The 19482-nt window shown below is 49.9% G+C and overlaps 2 protein-coding genes across 2 annotated transcripts in view; both read left to right on the top strand.

Moving 5' to 3' along the window:
• The window catches only part of LOC135983835 (uncharacterized), an 18944-nt gene extending 436 nt beyond the window's left edge, over positions 1 to 18508 (top strand). Inside the window, exons 1-2 of the mRNA XM_065597383.1 lie at positions 1 to 16237; positions 16833 to 18508. The exon at positions 1 to 16237 is cut by the window's left edge and continues 436 nt beyond it. Of these exons, the coding sequence (XP_065453455.1) occupies positions 15694 to 16237; positions 16833 to 17335 (1047 nt within the window). The 5' untranslated portion in view covers positions 1 to 15693 and the 3' untranslated portion in view covers positions 17336 to 18508. The remainder of the gene's footprint in view (positions 16238 to 16832) is intronic.
• Positions 1 to 19482, top strand: part of ADISSP (adipose secreted signaling protein) — a 165108-nt gene that overhangs the window by 615 nt on the left and 145011 nt on the right. The gene's annotated exons all lie outside the window — the stretch shown is intronic.

Genomic DNA, 19482 nt, shown 5'->3' with positions numbered 1-19482 from the left:
GCAGGGAACGCTGGATTTGAAGCCAGTGGGATTGGTGGTAGACATGACTCAGAGAAGAGTCTGCGAGAAGAGGTGAGAATCCTACGTAGGTAGGAGTTAGATGGCATTTAGATGATGCTATCAGCACTCAAATTCTGCTGCTTTCCTGGCGAGTCCGGGGCATGAACCCTTAGCTTCTGCAGAATCCAAGCTTTTATTGTTTTGTTTTAAATAGCCCAACTTTTCCAGGGCGCTCAGCTCCAGTGGAATTGGTGGGTGCTCAGTGCCTCTGAAAATGGTGCCATGTGTTTCTAGCCCTTCTTGTTAGGAAGAGAAATTTCCCAGCATGACCTGATGCGGGGCCATCTGTTTGAATCTGTTGATGGACAACTCCGGGGCACCTGGTGCTGCTCAGGGTTCTGCCTGCCAATGAGCGGTAGAGAAGCGGAGAAGACCCTAGTTATTTTCGCTGCAGCCTTTGGGAACTTAATGTGTGGCTGTGAAACTGACAAGAATCATGTCAATTTCATGCTGGGCACAGCTCTGAGCTGCTGCAGAGGCTGGTAGTGGAGCTGTGTGGGAGGGAGGAGCTGCCCAAAATATGGAGCCTGGGGGAAGGGTAGAGTAGCAGACACCCTACCATGCAGCAGTCTCAGGAGGAGAAGGAGAGCAATTCTCCCTTCTGGCAGCCGGGAGGGGGTGGGTGTGTGTGTGTGTGTGTGTGTGAGGAACAGGGGAGGAAATGAAAACCAGAGCCCTTGAACAGTACTCAGGGACTGCACCCCGATGGGAGTCTTAGCACCCACAGCAACCCAGTTTCTGCTTGTGCAGGTGTGCATGTAACATCAGTACTCTGAGAGTGCTGACAGAATGGAGAGGAAGGATGGTTCCAGGGCTCCACCAGGGTGTCAGGTCTACGCTGCATCGGCGCAGCTGCAGCACTTTAATGAAGAAGCTTTACGCCAACAGGAGAGAGCTCTCGCATCGGTGTAGTTAATCCATCTCTGTGAGAGGCGGTAGCTATGTCGGCAGGAGAAGCTCTGCTGTCTACACCAGTGCTTAGGTTGGTATAACTACGTTGCTTAGGGATGTGGATTTTTCACACCCCTGAGTGACCGTTATACCCAAGTAATTCTGTAGTGTGTAGACCTGCCCTGAGACTCGGAAAGCTCGGGTTTAATTCCTTGCTCCATCAGACTCCCAGTGTCACTTTGAACTAGTCACTCAGTCTCTCTGTTCTTCAGTTCCCCACTTGTACAGTTACCCCAGTGAGGCAGAGCCCATGTTATGAGAGGATGAATACCTGGAAGGCTGAGGTGCTGATGCTAAAGTGATGGGGGAGGCACAGATAGAAAATTACACATCAGAGTGGTGTGGCTGAGCAAATTTCCTATTGTGCTGGATAGTGGCTGGCTGATATTGCCCTGTCTCTAACTACAGCCTGCTGGCCCGCCAGCTTGAAACCAACATGACCACGGCTTCTGTTGTAGAATCACACGTTGCCCTCCTGTACTCCATTTTGGTAGATAACCCTCACCCCAGTACTCTGGACTGGACATGAGCTCAGTGCCTTGATGTCATGAGCACTGGGAATGCAATCCTTGGATGTATAAGCAGGGGAAGATCAAATAGAAGTAGGGAGGTGGTATTACCTCTGCATATGGCATTAGTAAGACCTCCGCTGGATGCTGTGTACCATTCTGGTGTCTGCATTTCGAAAGCTACACTGAAAACCTGGGAGGGGTTCAGAAAAAAGCTACAAAAATGATTTGAGGTCTGGAAAAACCTGCCTTATGGTGGGAGCCTAGAGAAGTTCAGTCTGTGTAGTTTATCCAAGAGCAGGTTAAAAGGTGACTTGATCACAATCTGCAAATACCTTCGAGGGGGGGGGGAGATTTCTGAGGGTTGACCGATCTTCAGTCCAGCTGCAGAACAAGACACCATTGTTGGAAGTTGAAGCTGGACAGATTCAGACAAGACAGAAGGTGCAAATTTTAAGGGAGAGTAATTAGCCATTGCAACACCACCACCTAGGAATGTGGGGGGTTCTCCCTCACTTGCAGTCTTAGAAAGGCATCCAGTTTTCATTCAAAAAGATTTGGTAGAGCTCACGGTAAAGTTATAGTCTTGAGCCAGAAATTGCAGGGTGAGGTTCTCTGGCCTGTCTTATGCAGGAGATCAGACTAGATCATAGTGGTCCCTTCTAGCCCTAAAATCAATGAGTCTAGATGCATATTCAGCTAATTACTAGACAAAAGAATAAAACTGAGCCAATATTAACAGTAAAATTCGCCCACTTCATGCAGACCAATAACTGTCCACTCAGAAAACTTCAAACCTCACCCCATGGAGCAGGTCAGAATTGATACTCCCATTTAACAGAGTAGGAAAGTGAGGCACAAAGTGGCGACATGACTTGCCTGAGGATACCTAACAAGCCAGTGACAGGACTCCTCTCAGTGGGATCGCTGATGGGGAGTTCATAGAAGAATCAAGGGACTGGGGGAAAAACCAAGAAAACCTCTTATGAGGAAAGACTGAAGAGCCTGGTTTTGTTTACCTGGGAAAGATGCTGACTGAGAAGGGACGTAAGTCTGTATGGTCTAGTGGAAGTAGATTGGGAACATCTGTTCTCTGTCTCATAACACAAGAACAAAGGGACATTCAGCAAAATGAAAAGGCAGGAAATTCAAAACTGATAAAAGGAAACAAATTTTCACATGGTGAATAATTAGCCTGTGGAACCCATTGCTACTGGATGCTGTTGAGGCTAAGAATTTAGCAACAAAAAGGGATTGGACATTTATATGGATAACAAGACTACGCAGAGCGATAATAGTTAATGCTCCTGTTTCAGGGCTTTCAGCTTCTCTCTCACTGTTAGGGATTAGGAGGGAAACCTTCATGGGGGAGGGGGCTGTGGGTGTAATCTGCCTGCTGCGGGTTTCTTGAACCTTCCTCTGAAGTAGCTAGTTCTAGCCACTGTCAGAGACAGGATACTGGGTTCTACTGACCACAAGTCTGATCCTGCCTGACTCCTATGTGCTGGGCAGGGCATAAGAACTTGGATAGAGCCATACCTAGAACTGAAGAATCTTGGCTCCCTGCCCCTTGCTGTACATTCACGCTGCCACGCAAGGCTGCGGGGTCTGTATCTTCAGCTCTGCAGGGTCCCCATGTCTAGAGCCCTGCACATCTGCAGATATCCACGGGCCATGTTTGTGGATCGGCTGCAGCTATAAATTTTGTATCTGCGCAGGGCTCTACCCGTGTCCCTAGCTTTGGGTGCATTCAACTTAACGCTGGATGTGAAATGCGGAGTTAGCACCTTCTTGTGACTGTTTTCTCAAACTTAGACTGAGTTTGGCTGATGTGAAGATGAGACTGATGCAGCTAATTCCTGACACCATCAGTTTCCTCGCTTGGGCAAATTTCCTTCTTGCCAGTGTCAACTAAAGGGCCTGGAACATCAGTTTCTATGTAACGAATGTGTATCTCATCGTGACGACAAAGAAAACTCACTGTGTATGAACTAGTGCCGTGCAGTCGTTCCGTGGCTGCCTGGCTTCGCTGCTGCTGCTTATATCTTCCCCAAGCTACAGCAGTGCGAAAGACGCTGGGCACTTGCATTGCAGCAGTGAGCCCCAGGTAACAGTCAAGAATCATGTCAGTTGCACTTAGCGGCTGCCTGGGCTAAGGCTGTGATCAGCAGTAAGGAGCACTTCAGCTGTTCGTGGGGGTGAGGAGCTGAAAACAGAGGCAGAGGAAGGATACAGTACAGGGTATCAAACATCTTTGCACCCCTTGTCTATTTCCTACCTCTCCCCCATTCCAAAACTACCAGGGAGTCTTTTTTTTCCGGGTGTGGGGAGGGTCTTTTTCTCTTCCCTCAATGAAACAGGAGCCCAGGGCTGAGTTAGCTCCTTGCCAGAGGCTGATCGGAAAGGTGAGAATGCCCTGGTAGGAATCCCAGCACCCTCGCTCTTCCCAGGAGCAGGGGGCACTGGGTTTCCAGGGTGGGCGTTGCCCCTCGAGGTCCGTGCCAGCTCCTTCCCTGTCCAGTCTATTACTGAGCTATGCTTTGCAGGTGGCTTACGATTTTTTTCGAGCCATGGACTGAAATGTCCATGAACTCTGCAAGCTGTTTACGCAGAGGTGATTGTCCCACAGGTGTGGGACAGGAGAACAATCAGTATTTGTGAAATGCCTTGAGGTAGGGGGGATATAGATTGCCCAGGGATGTAATGCCAGTGATTTGGGGTAAGGTTGGGCCCTTGTAGTTCAAACAGGGCCGGCTCCAGGCACCAGTGAAGGAAGCAGGTGCTTGGGGTGGCCAATGGAAAGGGGCGGCACGTCCGGGTCTTTGGCGGCGGGTCCCTCAGTCCCTCTCCTTCTGAGCTACCGCCGAAGAGGAAGAGAGGGACCGAAAGACCCGCCGCTGAATTGCCGCCGAAGAACGAAGCGGCGTGATTGAGGTGCCGCCGATCAGCTTTATCTTTTTTTTTCTCCCCACTCCCCACCCAACCCCCCTGCTTCGCCGCTTGGGGTGGCAAAAAAGCTGGAGCCGGGCCTGAGTTCAGAACACACAGACACAGCGAAACACATTTGAATGGACCGGAGTTTAGATGATCTTGTTGTTTATGAATAATGACGACTGCGTTGGCTGAAATGGCCACCTTCTCTCCAGTCTGGCACGGGATCCACTGTGCGGTTATCTAGAATGGGGAGGAGTCATTTCCTTTTTGTTCATCACCGTACTTGGCTGCTCATTATTGCGCTCCCTGTTTGAGATGCAACAGTCTCCTCCTTCCCCTGTAAACGTTAACACGGGAGGCAAGTCCCAGGTCTTAGGCAGGATCACAGATGAGCCAGGCCACTGGGCTAGTTGGAAGGGGTCACCCGGTCAGAGTGCTAGAAGCCGGTTAAGCTCAGTCTCTGAGGCAGAAAGGGAAACCTGGACTTCCAGGGTACATTTACATTGCAATAAAAAACCTGCGTCACCAAGTCTCAGGGCCCGGCTCAGCTGGCTTGTGGGGCTCGGGCTGTGGGGATAAAAAGAGCAGTGTAGATGTTCAGGCTCAGGCAGGGCCCAGGCTCTGAGACCCTCCCCCTGTAGGTCTCTTATTGCAGTGTAGACGTGCCCGTTTTCCTAGCTGATGGGTAAGGATGAGGGCTGCAGAGGATCATGATGTTTGGTTTCTTACTGAGGTTTTGAAAGTCTCCATTTCAGCCTTTTAAGATGCTGGGGTACCATGGTGATGGGGGTTGGCGGGGGTGAAAGATGTAATATTAAAAAGGCAACAAAATCAAATTCCAAAGATGGTCAGTTTTAACGTTTGATCCCGGTTGCTCCTGACCTGGGCTCATCAGGGTACCACTAGGTGTGGCCAGTTGTTTGACTGCACTTGCGGTTTGGTCTTAAAAATACTCGAGACCAGATACACTTGGCTAGGTTTGGTTATTGTCTAAAGACACAGCAGTGCGATATGGAAAGGAGGCATGGGAAGCAAATTCTCACAGTGTGTTCGCCTTACACAGAAGGTGTGCTTCAAAGAGGAGCATTTCAGCTAGCAGTATTTATAAGATGATTTTACAAGTTACAAAACTCTCTCTACATCCCTAAAACCCAACCCACCAGGCGGTCCCAGATCCTTTACTTGTTGTTCTGGACCTTCCTCAGTTTTGTTTTGGGTACCAACATTCTAGGTACTGGTCCGTGAAGGCACCTCCCCGGCTCGTGCCAGGGCAGAACATTAATGTATTTTTGCCTTTGACAAGTGTCCCATTTTCTAACGCCAAAGCTGACTTCAGCTTTGTGAAGTGTTGTGGGATACTTGACGTGGTGAACAGAACTGTAGGAAGAGCCTAATACATTCAGTTAACATAACTTCCCAGCACTTGTATAAAGAATGTATATTCTATTCATATCATCACGTAATACCGATCAGTGTGGTGTGTACTATGCTTAACACATGTTTTGGCTAACAAGGGCAATTTAGGTGATTTTTTTCAATGCCATAAGAATGATTAGGGGACTTGCCTAAGCACCTTTAATGTAGTGGGCACTGGCCTTTGATTTAAAGAGAGAACGGTTTGCGTTCATGCTGCATCCCCTCCCTTCAGCCTACAGTTCCCTGCAAAAGCACTGTGCATGCACCGTAACTTGTCGAAGGGGTGTTTGTGGGTCCTAAAGCTCTTACAGGCTTAACATGCTGGCCAAATTTGCAGCATGTCCACCTCTAGTGGCTGGTCAGCTGGAAGATAAAACTTACTGCTGCTGCCAGCTAATGGAGTTGCCCCCCTGCCTCACATGGTAGAGGTCTGTGCTGTGCTGTGCTATTGAAGGTCCTAGGTTCAAACTCTGCTTATGATTTGTGTGGGAAAAGAGGGGATCGTTACACACATCGCCCTCCCCCCCCAAGCAAACACTTGATATCAGTCTGCCATGGAATGCTTTGAATAATAATTAAAAAAACTGTTTGGAGAAAGAATTCAAGCTGGGAGCTCAACCCAGAATTCCAGTGGGCGGTGGAGATTGTGGGAACTGTGGGATAGCTACCACAGTGCAATGCTCCGAAAGTCGACGCTAGCCTCAGTACTGTGGACACACCCCGCAGACTTAATGCGCTTAGTGGGGGGGACACACAATTGACTGTATCAAAATCGACTTCTATTAAATCGACCTAATTTCGTAGTATAGATATACCCTCAGAGATGAAAGGCTTCTTCTTCTCTCCAGCTCTCTGGGGCAGGGAGCGCGGCTGTTTCTGAATATCGTGCAGCTAGAGAATTCCAGTGCGTGTCCTGAACAGGCTCAAACTGAAAGCACAGACAGATTTAACCTGCCTGACGCTTTCTTTCTAGACTGTCCTTTTCCAGCCCTGCTGGTATCCTCCTAAATCCTAGCTGGAGGCAGTGTGAAGTTGTAAGCCACGCCGACTGACTGCTCCTAGGAGAATGCAGTATGTGCTCGGCTGCCAGCTCCACGGCAGCACGTCCGTGTCTTGCTGGGCAGTCGTTAATCTCTGACATGTTGCTCATGCCAGTCACGTACCCGCAGCTGCGCTCCCCGGGCTGGGGTTCCCTCCTGCTGTCGCTCTCTGCTGAGACGGTTAGACTGGTGCTTCGTGAAGGTGGATGTTGCCAATACAGATCAGGCATCGAAATATGGGATCTGGTTCGCTAATGTTGCACCAGTGTTGGGTTTGTCGTGGATAACGATAGAGTTGAGAGGCAAACTAGACAGCTAATGACTTTGTGAAAGGCGACCTTTGCAGGGAAATAGACAAATGAGGTTCAGCTCAGTGTTTTGGTGCTTTGATGCATGTTGTGGGCCATAAGAGGTTTTGCAGGCCAAGTTTTGGGTTTCTGTACATTAGATGTTCAGGTCTCCGCTACTTTTTCTTGGGAAGCTGGTTTGGAATACTGGAGAATTGAGGAGGCTTAAGACGAAAGCGCCACAAAGAAAGCGAAACTGGATTGATGACGCGGGAAAGTGATGTTAATTCGGAGGGTTTAAAACTATTTTTGGCATCTGCTGAACTCAAATGCCCAATAAGCAGTGGGGAGAAAAGATCTTGCTGTTAAAGATTCAGAAACTGTAAGGAAAGGCTAAGAGCTGCTTTCAGTTCATATCCAAGACTTCCACTTCTGCCCTCTTATAAGGGGAGACAAAACTTGACATTCCAGCTATATCTGTTATGTGAAAAGCAAGAAAAGAACCTACTTTATGTGCCATGAGGCAGCAAGCAGGGCACGACCCTTTGCAGGTCCCCTTTAAGAGGGTAATGGACCTATGAGAGCAGAGGAGCCGAGGCAGACAGCCAGCCTGCCGTGCTCTCGGTACTGGAGACCAATGCAGGCTGGCTGTCATCTGAACGCTGCCCACCACAAGTCCCTTAGCTGACTAAGTGGCAACACCCCACCAGTGGGATAAAAGATGGAACCATCTGACTGTCCAGAGATGCTGTTAGTGGCTGATCAGTGACCATGAGGGCCCTTGCTGTGACTTAGAAAGTTCTGAGATTAACCCTTTCATAGTTGTCATAAAGCTGTACTCTGGTGGGTGGTCATTCATTATATATACCTTCTCAGAAGGTTTTGTGGTAAAGGCACTGGGCCGGGTCTCGAGATTTGGGGTCAATTCCCACACCTCTGCCACATACTCCCGGTGTGACCTTGGGTAAATCACTTAATCTCTGTGGGCCTCGATTCTCTAACTGTAAAATGGGACTAATAATCTCTTCTTTGCCTCTTTAAATTGCAAGCTGTTCAGGGCAGGAGCTGTTGCTGTGTGCGCGTGCACAGCATCTGGTGCGATGGGGCCCAGAGCTCAGTTGGGGCCTCTGAGTGCCACTTGGATACTACTAATAAATAACCCCTGAGGGCTGGGCTATTATTCCAGCTGCTGCTCTGGGGTCCTCTGCACCCTTTTGTGGCTGCCTTTCCTACTGCACCCCCCCCCAACATAACTGATTCCCCCCCCCATCCTTTAATATTGGGTGGGGTGAAAGGGTTAACGCAGTGTCTCAGCTGCCCATCTTTGGATGGAGAGCTTCTCAGACCATAATTAATGACCAGCGAATACAGTTACTCCATCAAATTATTTACCGAACCTGGTCCATTAGGAGTAAGCTATTAAAGAGCAAAGCAGATGCACTTAGGAGTTTGGCTAATGTTCCCTCGCCCTATATCATTTCATCCCAGCTTGCGTTCCCTCGTGTGCGTTGCTGAATGCGTGTGGCCAGCCGTGATTGCCTTTAGACTGTCGCTGTGCATTGTGTTATGCGTCCTGTTGTATCTTCCCCCGAGAGGCTGGAGCTCAGCCTGTTTCAAAATAATTCTGCCTGCAGGCCTCGGGTGAAAGGAGTCGCTCTGTAATGAGTGTGGTGTTTGCGCTTGATTTGCAATAAGTGACCCTGATGGGGTGTGTAGCCAGGTGATGGAGGGGCTCAGAGCTTGCAAGGTCGGGCGAAAGGGAAGGCAATCTGCCCTGCTCTCCTGAAACTGCCAGTAATGGGGTGGAGCCCTCCTGAAAGACATGAGAAGAAGCAGGAGATAAGGGACAAGTGCTTCTAGGCTGTCTGGCTTTAAGGAGGTGGGATGGGGTGTGGGGGCAGGACCTTCTCCATCCTGCCTGCTTGTTTAGGAAGCTCGAGGCCAGAGGCCTAGTCCTAGAACAGAGACACTTATCGGGGGTGATTAAATCCAGAGGCGTTGTGATCTGAGTAGGTCTGGGGGTCGGGAGTCCTGGGTTCTGCTCCCAGTTCTGCCACTGTCTAGTCATGTGGCTTTTGGCAGCCACTTCACCTTCCTGTGCCTCATTTTCTCTGTAATGCAGGGATTTAAGACCCTCTTCACTAAGCATGCTGAGGTGCTAGAAGTAATTGTGTGTAAAGCCCTCAGTGATGGAGAAATGCCCTGTGAAACGTATCTTTGTTAACCATCCCGAATGCACCAGGTGAGAGCTGGTATATGACCCCCAACGCTCTGTGCATGTTCCGTCCTCTTCCTCCTAACGAGTGGTACCCAGCAGACGAGCTTCATCCTTCTCCATTTCCCCCCAAGTCAGTTAAACTCCGAGAGAGATGCCTGCTGCGGATACGGGTTGTGATGTTCCTTGAACGCTGTGTTCTTAGTCAAGAAGCCATCCTCCCCCTCTTCCCGAGTCTGTCTGTCTCCGTTTGCCTTGCTATCTCATCAGCCCCTCTGTGCATCCTGTGCCAGCCATATCGTGCACGCCATTCCTCGGCTGCTTCCCACTTCTCTCCCTGCTCTTTATCTTTTTTCCTCCTCTGGCCCCCTTCCTCCCCCAGTTGATGTTATGTACTCGCCATGGCCCCAATCTTACGGCAGGATCTGCCTGGGAAAACCTCCTCACCTGCGTGATGCCCTGTTGACTTCATCAGGGCTCCGCGTGGGGACAAGATTGCCCGGGTCCGGTTGCAGACTCAGGGCCCGGGTGCCCTCCGTGGAGTGGGTGAGCTGGTTCAGCGAGGAAGGAGCAGTCAGCCCTGTAGTGAGTGGGGGTTCCTCCTCCAGGGGGCAGTTTTGAGGCCAAGAATCCCTGGGGTAGAAAGAGAGCCAACCCGGGCTGGGTGAGAGAACAGACCTGGCCCATTTGGGGGCAGAGACCATCCGCCTTCCCAAAGGGGGTGAGGTGGGTGAGTGTGTCTCTGGGTGTACATGCACACATCCCGAACCGCAGCCATCTCTCCCACTTGGTGCCTGGTTGTGTTCCTTCCCCATGGCTCTGAGCTGCCCAGGTGATGCCTAGAGATGATTATTTCTGTTATGGTGCTGCTTAGGAGCCTCGCTCATAGAGCAGGGCCCCATTGTGTCAGGAGCTGTACGTCCCCACAGAGGAGAAGACAGTCACTTAGCCTCTCGGTGCCTCAGTTCCCATCTGTCCAATGGGAATAAGAGCACTGGCCTGCCTCCCAGGGGTGTTGGGTGGATAAATGCATTAAATGAGGTGCTATGGTGATGGGGGTCAGATAATTAGCCAGATCCCACCCCTAGCCCGCACTCTTGGAGCATGTCAGCCACTGGGCACTCAGACCACGTGGGCATGTGAAAATCCCAGCTCACTTGGGCGTTTGGTGGCCAACCATTAAGGCTGTTTGTAAACTTCCCTGGGTATGTCTGGCCTGCAGCTGGCAGTGACTCACCCCCCCTCCCCCGTCCCCCGGCCTGCAGCTGGCAGTGACCCTCCCCCCAGCAGACATGGTCATGCTGCCAGGGCTTGTGCCAGCGTGCTAACATAACAGCGTGCCCATTGGATTGGGCAGCAGCTCAGGCTGATAAGCCCACCCCATCCCCTGGGTCTCAACTGGGCAGGCTGGCCTGAGTTCCCGTTGGATCCGCAATGTCCACACTGCTCGAGCCCCTCCCGTCTGGGTAGCTTGCTCCCCGCGGCGGTGGGGAGATTGTGGCCCTTCAGGGTTTTAAAAATGCCTTTTAGATCCTCTGCGAAAGGGCGCCCCAGAAATGGCAGAGGGTAACACGAACAGGCCTTCGGGAACTGCTCACCATTCACTTGCTATGGCCTAGTTTTGCGTTCGATGGATGTCCCGTTCAAAGGAGTGTTGTTGTTTTTTTTTTTTCAATTCCACCAAGTATCTGGGTTTTGTTTTAAATAAACCCTTCGCATCTAGGCATCAGACAAGGTCCTGCTGCGGGTGTGAACAGACCGATTCCAAACCAGATTCAGGAGACAATCGTATCAGCTGCAGATTTGTATATCTGAACCAGGCACGTTGCAGGATTCTGTGGCTAAACGTGCCTAGCATTCGAGTCTGAAGTGGCGTGGAGCTGGCTTATCGAGGGATGATAGAGGGCCTAGGATTCAGCTGCACCAGTGCAAACCTCTGGTGTAGATGCAGTTGGCACCAGTGCTGATAAAGCTGCACTGGGGTCAATCATGGATGTGCGAGGGCTTTGCCTGGGTGCAGTGACATCCAAGGGCAGCAGTGACCGTATTATTGGCTCTGTGGAGGCCCCTGTATGGAAGGAGTCTGGAAGGGTCGGTTCAAGTCCCCGGGCACAAAGTGTTCATGTGCGACTGCTTCCATCAGCGGGGATGGAAACTGGGGGCCTCTAGAGCTGAAAGCATCAGGCTTCTCGAGCTTGAGCCAGTCTCCTGTTTTTTCTGTTACTTGTTTGGCCAGCATGCTGTCTGAGCCATCTCTCTGCCATAGACATGAGTTGCAAAATCCTTGCTTTTTTACTTTTATTTCTGTTTCTCAGAGCCTCGGTTTCTACCATCGCTCTGCATATGCCAGTCCATGTTTCCCCACTCTCTTTTTTAAATTCATATGGACCCCCTTTACTGGCAATCCAGCAGGTCCAAGAGTTATCAAACTCTGTGGGGATCATAAGGGAGGGGATCAGGGGGTTCCCTAGTTCGAGGTTTTCTGCCATGTTAGATTGTGCTTTTTACCACGGCAGGTTCGCTTACTCACCAGATCAGCGGTCAGGGTCACCAGTGTTGTCAGATGCTACCAGTGTGGTGCTCTGCTTTCTCCTACGTTGATATCACTCGGCTGTGTGCGTGTGTTCCCTCTGTGTGCTGCCCCAGCTCTGCGCAGATAGCTGACACAGCAAACCCGACGAGAACCCCCACTGACCACAGAGTCTAGTAAGATGCAAAGTCACGTCGACTAGGTTTATTGCGACCTTGGACACAATTGCAGTTCCCCGTAGATTACTTAGTCTACCGGGCATACTACGAGAAAGTGCCTCTTGGCAAGGACCCAGCTCAGTGGCGGGACTTTCCGCTGCCCCCGTGGCTGGACAAAGACACCACTCAGGGATGCATTTTTATACATAAATACAAACAAGTTACACATCACTCCTGACGTATTGAGGTGCAACCCCTCTACGCAGCAAGGTACAACCCCTCTACGTAGTAAGGTGCCGCCTCTCACCTTGTACCTGTTGGTTCGATCAAAACAACTCTATCCATCATTTTACCCTTTTGCCCCTGTCACTGGGATGGGTCGGCCTGTTCCATGTTATCTGTGGAATGTTCCGGTATAGTGTATATTCTGATATCTGGTGTCCAGTACCTGTTAGGTATGTCTCTTTTTGCAGCGTCAGCCCTTTCCTTGCCAGCTTCTGTGAGCAGGGTCTGGCTCACAGCTTAACTTTGCTTTATGGTATAGCAAAGTCTTGACCATTACTTTAGTTCAGGCCTCATACTGGGCCTTCACTTACTACAGGTGTGGCTGGGACTGTAAGGAACTGGTGTAGATCAGCCACAGGAGGAGATGTGTAACGAGTCTGGCCTGGTGGGTCAGACCTGCTGCTTAAAGTGCTCTCTGCTCTCCTGAAATTGTGATCTTACTGGGGGCAGGTACTGTGTGTTCTGGGTTTGTCCAGCGCCTAGCACGACAAAGCCCTGGACTGTGACTGGGGCTCTGGGGGCCACCCCAGCACAGAGTACGGTTGGCAGTCTCAGCTGAGAAGCCAGGGACTGAATAGGCTGCAGAGATTGGGCAGAAGCTCCCCTCAAGGCAGGTCTGAGTAGGGTGAAGGGAGTGCGGGGGAAAACATGCCCAGCTGTTGCCCTTGCTGGGTCTATCTGGTCAATAAACCCAAAGCAGCTTCAGGCTTCAGAGCAGTTAATCTGGCACGGCATTCACACAGCTTGGAAGTGCCCATGCCCCAGGCGTGGAGTGGTCTGTTCAGGATTGAGCTAAATCAAGGTGATTTAAATCAGCGATTTTAAACCATCATTTCAATCTCCAAGTGGAAAGTCTCCATTTAAATCTGAGATTTCAATCAGCTTTTCCATTTGTACTTCAGTTATTTTCTAAGGAGAGGTGCGTTCTCGTTGGTTGATACAACCACCAAAACATGTCGATTTACAACTAAATAGAGCCTTTATGCTAGATTTGGTACATCTTTTTGTTATTTTGGAGAGTACGCTATAACTTTATACAGTTAGTTGAGCAATTCTAGAGCTTAATATTTTCCAATTCTTATTGTACATGTTTAGTGTGTTAGAAAATGGTGAATGACATATTGCTTGTTTATTGGATAATTAACTTTTTGCTCATGATTTGTATCAAGCTCCATTAGGATGTGAACTGGAATTTAATTTAAAACAGTGAATAATATTTATTTTTATTAAAGAAAACAACCTGGCGTGTTTTGGATACATAAACTTTTCATCAAAACATGGTTCACATTTACAGCTACATGATCTCTTCAACAGAGGAATGAACTGTAATCAGTGAATTAAACTAATTATTTCAGCTTAGCCAGGGAAAAATGTCAAATATGCCTAAATGAAAGCTTAAAAGTTCCCACTTGCCTGAGGCCTGATCTACACAGGGAGGGGGGGATCAATCTAAGTTACGCAACTTCACCTACGTGAATAACGTAGCTGAAGTCGACGTACTTAGATCGACTTACCGTGGTGACTTCACTACAGTGATTTGACTGCTGGCGCTCCTCCGTCGACTCTGCCTACGTCTCTTGCCAAGCTGGAGTACAGGAGTCGATGAGAGAGCGCTCGGGGATTGATTTATCCCGTCTAGACTAGACACAATAAATCAATCCCCGCTGGATCGATCACTGCCCACCGATCCGGATAGTGAAGACATACCCTGAGTCTCTTGAAAACGAGACAATAGTCTTCTGAGTTACTCAGGCTTTTAAAACTAGATCTTATCCACTCTCTCTAATTTTGTATTCATAGACTGGAAGACAGAGCAGTTTTCCTGCTTTTTCAACTCCTAATCGATTTCTCAATTTTGAACGAATTAGTCCAAATGAAGGAAATGTTCTTTCTCTGCCTGCAGAAAAGCCTACTGCTGTCAAAAGTTGGTTTAACTCTTCAACATATCTGGTTCCAGGTGCTTAGCTAATGACTTCCTCCAGTTCAGTGCTGTGACTTTCTTTAAAAACATCATCAGCAAACATGTATTGCTGGAGTAGTTCACCTCCGCTCTGCTGCTTTTTCAGCAGTTATCCCGGGACTTTGGGTTGAGAATATTGGCGAGAAAATGAGGCGGAGTAAGTGCTTGAGCCATCTGCTTCTTTGCTGCCCGCAATCTAACTCTGATGCTGGGTATTTCTTTCTTCAATGTCTCTTGAGGTTCTTTCCAGATGCCAGCAGCGTTAACAGTCCAGCAGCAATCTTTGTGCCGTTTGTCCAAAGCTATGGAAGTAGGTTTCAGTATATTGGGCAGATCTTCTACGTTTCTCTTCACTCCATTGTTGACGACTTTGGCTGTGATAGTTCCATCTATATTGTCACAATTTTGCTTCACAAATTGTCATCAGAATAGATCAGTTCTTAATAAATAGCTCAAAAGCAGTCAACGGCTGAAGTCCATCACATCTCTTGGGGGAGAATTAGTTCAGATCCTCCTGCTCTTTTCAGTGACGCTGAAGCAAAGTGGTTGTCATAGAAGTATTTTGCAATTTCAGCAACATTCTCCTTTATTCCTGGAGGTGCACTCAAGTCTTTGGCTAAAAGATGTGTCCAATGAGCACTGCACTCCTGTGTTAAAAGTTTCACGTTCCCTTCATTACCTTCTTCTAGGTTTCCTCTCATCTTTGCTACATCTGTAGCATCACGTGACAAAGCTACACACTTGAATTTCTGTTCAGTGTTAGAGCTTTTATTGCCACTTTTACATATTTTGCTATATGGGCATTTCCTGATAGATCAATTGTTTCTGTAAGATAGACCAATGATTGTCAACCTGTGGTCCATGCATCCCATATGCCTGTGTCTAAGGGGTCCGTGAATGACCTAGACTTAAAACTGACTGAACAGAAAGAACAGGAGTACTTGTGGCACCTTTAGAGACTAAGGCCTGGTCTACACTACGGGTTTAGGTCGACTTTAGCGGCGTTAAACCGAATTAAGCCTGGACACGTCCACACAACGAAGCCCTTTCTTTCGACTTAAAGGGTCCTTTAAACCGGTTTCTTTACACCACCTCTGACGAGGGGATTAGCGATAAAACCGGTCTTTGCGGGTCGGAATTGGGGTAGTGTGGACGGAATTCGACGTTATTGGCCTCCGGGAGCTATCCCACAGTGCTTCATTGTGACCGCTCTGGACAGCACTCTCAACTCAGATGCACTGACCAGGTAGACAGGAAAAGACCCGCGAAGGTTTGAATTTCATTTCCTGTTTGCCCAGCGTGGAGAGCACAGGTGACCCCGCAGAGCTCATCAGCACAGGTAACCGTGATGGAGTCCTCCCAGGATCGCAAAAGAGCTCCAGCATGGACCGAACGGGAGGTACGAGATCTGCTCGCCATATGGGGAGATGAAGCAGTGATAGCTGAACTCCGTAGCAGTAAAAGAAATGGAAAAGTATTAGAAAAGATCTCCAAGGCCATGAAGGACCGAGGCCATAACAGGGACACACAGCAGTGCCGCGTGAAAATTAAGGAGCTACGGCAAGCTTACCACAAAGCCAGAGAAGCAAACGGAAGGTCCGGGGCAGAGCCGCAAACTTGCCGCTACTACGCGGAGCTGCATGCGATCCTAGGGGGTGCAGCCACCACTACCCCAACCGTGTGCTATGACTCTCTCACTGGAGAAACACACAGGGAAGACGGTTCGGGGAACGAGGAGGATGATGACGATGGAGGTACTGTAGGTAGCTCACAGCAGCAAGGAAGCGGAGAAACCGGTTTCCCCAACAGCCAGGATATGTTTGTGACCCTGGACCTGGAACCAGTAACCCCCGAACTCACCCAAGACCCTCAGGGCACACAGGAGACCTCTGGTGAGTGTAACTTTGTAACTATTTGTAAACATTACAAAAAAAAAGCAAGCGTGTTTAATGATTACTTTGCCCTGGCAATCGCGGCCAGTACATCTACTGGAAAAGTCTGTTAACGTGTATGGGGATGGAGCGGAAATCCTCCAGGGACATCTCCAGAAAGCTCTCCTGGTTGAAATGGGGTGATTTTATTAAGGGGACATTCAGAGGCGCCCGTTCCTGCTCTTCTGACCAGAAATGTTCCCCGCTGTTAACCACGCGGTGGGGGGAGGGGTGAAGTGATCATCCCAGAGAATCGTGTGTGTGTGTGGGGCGGGGGGGTTTACTTGTGTTTGTGCCGCATGTTAACCGGGAAACCGCAGCCACTCCTTTTACATTGAAACCCCATTTTAAATGGACAACCCAATTCATCCTTGATATGGGAAATGCGCTGCTGTTTGCAACCTTTCCCGCATGTTAAGAAGGTTAAAAAAGCCAAAACACTGTGGCCTACGATGGCTGCCTGCAAGCCGAAATATGCGACCTTGTAATGAAAGAGTGTACCCATTGTTCTCTAAAATGTGTCTTTTTTAACCACCTCTCCCTTCTCCTCCGCCAGCTGCAAATGTTTCTCCTTCGCAGAGGCTCGTGAACATTAGAAAGAGAAAACGTAGGACGAGGGACGAGATGTTCACGGAGCTGCAGATGTCCGCCCAGGCTGATAGAGCACAGCAGAATGCGTGGAGGCAGTCAATGACGGAGATGAGAAAAGCCCAATATGAACGAGAGGAGAGGTGGCGGGCTGAATCGCGGGAAGAACAGAGCAAGTGGCGGGCTGAAGACGATAGGTGGCGTCAGCTTGCAGACAGACGGCAAGAGGCAATGCTCCGTCTGCTGGAGCATCAAACTGATATGCTCGAGCGTATGGTTGAGTTGCAGGAAAGGCAGCAGGAGCAGAGACCGCCGCTACAGCCCCTGTGTAACCAACAGCCCTCCTCCCCAAGTTCCATAGCCTCCTCACCCAGACGCCCAAGAACACGGTGGGGGGGCCTCCGTCCACCCAGTCACTCCACCCCAGATGATCGCCCAAGCATCAGAAGGCTGGCCTTCAATAAGAGTTAAAGTTTTAAAATGCAGTGTGTCCTTTTCCATCCCTCCTCCCCCACCCATCCCAGGCTACCTTGGCAATTATCCCCCTACCTCTGTAAGGAACTAATAAAGAATGCATGAATGTTAAAAAAAAATGACTTTATTGCCTCTGCAAGCGGGAGGGGAGGGTGGGGTGGGGTGGTTGGTTTACAGGGAAGTAGAGTGAACCGGGTCGGTGGGGGGGGTTTGGAGGGTTCATCAAGGAGAAACAAACAGAAGTTTCACACAGTAGCCTGGCCAGTCACAAAACTCGTTTTCAAAGCTTCTCTGATGCGCACCGCGCCCTGCTGTGCTCCTCTAACCGCCCTGGTGTCTGGCTGCGCGTAATCAGCGGCCAGGCGAGTTGCCTCAACCTCCCACCCCGCCATAAAGGTCTCCCCCTTACTCTCACAGATATTGTGGAGCGCACAGCAAGTAGCAATAACAATGGGGATATTCTTTTCGCTGAGGTCTGAGCGAGTCAGTAAGCTGCGCCAGCGCGCTTTTAAACGTCCAAATGCACATTCCACCACCATTCGGCACTTGCTCAGCCTGTAGTTGAACAGGTCCTGACTCCTGTCCAGGCTGCCTGTGTACGGCTTCATGAGCCATGGCATTAAGGGGTAGGCTGGGTCCCCAAGGATCACGATAGGCATTTCAACATCCCCAATGGTCACTTTCTGGTCCGGGAAGAAAGTCCCTTCCTCCAGCTTTCGAAACAGAGCAGAGTTCCTGAAGACGCGAGCATCATGTACCTTTCCCGGCCATCCCACGTTGATGTTGGTGAAACGTCCCTTGTGATCCACCAGGGCTTGCAGCAGCATTGAAAAGTACCCCTTGCGGTTTATGTAGTCGGTGGCTTGGTGCTCCGGTGACAAGATAGGGATATGGGTTCCGTCTATGGCCCCGCCACAGTTTGGGAATCCCATTTCAGCAAAACCATCCACTATTGACTGCACGTTGCCCAGAGTCACTACCCTTGCTATCACCAGGTCTTTCATTGCCCTGGCAAATTGGATCACAGCAGCCCCCACTGTAGATTTGCCCACTCCAAATTGATTCCCGACTGACCGGTAGCTGTCTGGCGTTGCAAGCTTCCACAGGGCTATCGCCACTCGCTTCTCAACTGTGAGGGCTGCTCTCATCTTGGTATCCTGGCGTTTCAGGGCAGGGGACAGCAAGTCACAAAGTTCCATGAAAGTGCCCTTACGCATGCGAAAGTTTCGCAGCCACTGGGAATCGTCCCATACCTGCAGCACGATGCGGTCCCACCAGTCTGTGCTTGTTTCCCGGGCCCAGAATCGGCGTTCCACGGCATCAACCTGCCCCAGTGACACCATGATTTCCACATTGCTGGTGCCTGTGCCTTGTGAGAGGTCTATGTCCATGTCAATTTCCTCATCACTCTCGTCGCCGCGCTGCAATCGCCTCCTCGCCTGGTCCGGGTTTCGCCTTGGCATGTCCTGGCTCTGCATATACTCCAGGACAATGCGCGTGGTGTTCATAGTGCTCATAATTGCCGCGGTGATCTGAGCGGGCTCCATGATCCCAGTGCTAGCTATGGCGCCTGGTCAGAAAAAAGGCGCGAAAGTAGTATCTGATGGACCAGGAGAAGGAGGGAGGGCGGGAGGGAGGGAGGGCCGAGTGACGACATGGCGTACAGGTACAGGAACAGGGAGAAACACAAACAACTGTCACACAGAATGGTCCCCCCAAAGATTAAAATGAAAACCCTGGGCTTAGCAGGCCATTGATTTCACGGAGGAAGGGGAAGCATATGAATACAGAACAAATCTATTTTTTACATCTTAAGGTGGCAGCCGACGGTGCAGCATGAGTGACAGCCATACCAGTACGACGATGACGGATACCAATCATAAAATACCATCATCTGCCAAAAGGCAAGGGGCTGCTGCTGTGTAGCAATGCAGCCCCACGTCTGCCAGCCCCACGTCCGCCAGCACCCAGCATCGCCCTCGGCCTCTTCTGGGTGCTTAGCAGACAATACTGGGCAATTGGCAGAAAATAGTATATTACGACTGGTAGCCATCATCATCGAAACAGTAGCATGTCTGCCCAGGTGGCCATGATTGACAGCCACACCAATACGATGACGACGGATACCAGTCATAATATACCAT

The sequence above is a fragment of the Chrysemys picta genome, chromosome 5, assembly GCF_011386835.1.
Source record: "Chrysemys picta bellii isolate R12L10 chromosome 5, ASM1138683v2, whole genome shotgun sequence".
Taxonomy (NCBI): Eukaryota; Metazoa; Chordata; order Testudines; family Emydidae; genus Chrysemys; species Chrysemys picta.
Note: the sequence above shows the minus strand (reverse complement) of the source record. Positions and strands in the feature narration are given on the sequence as shown.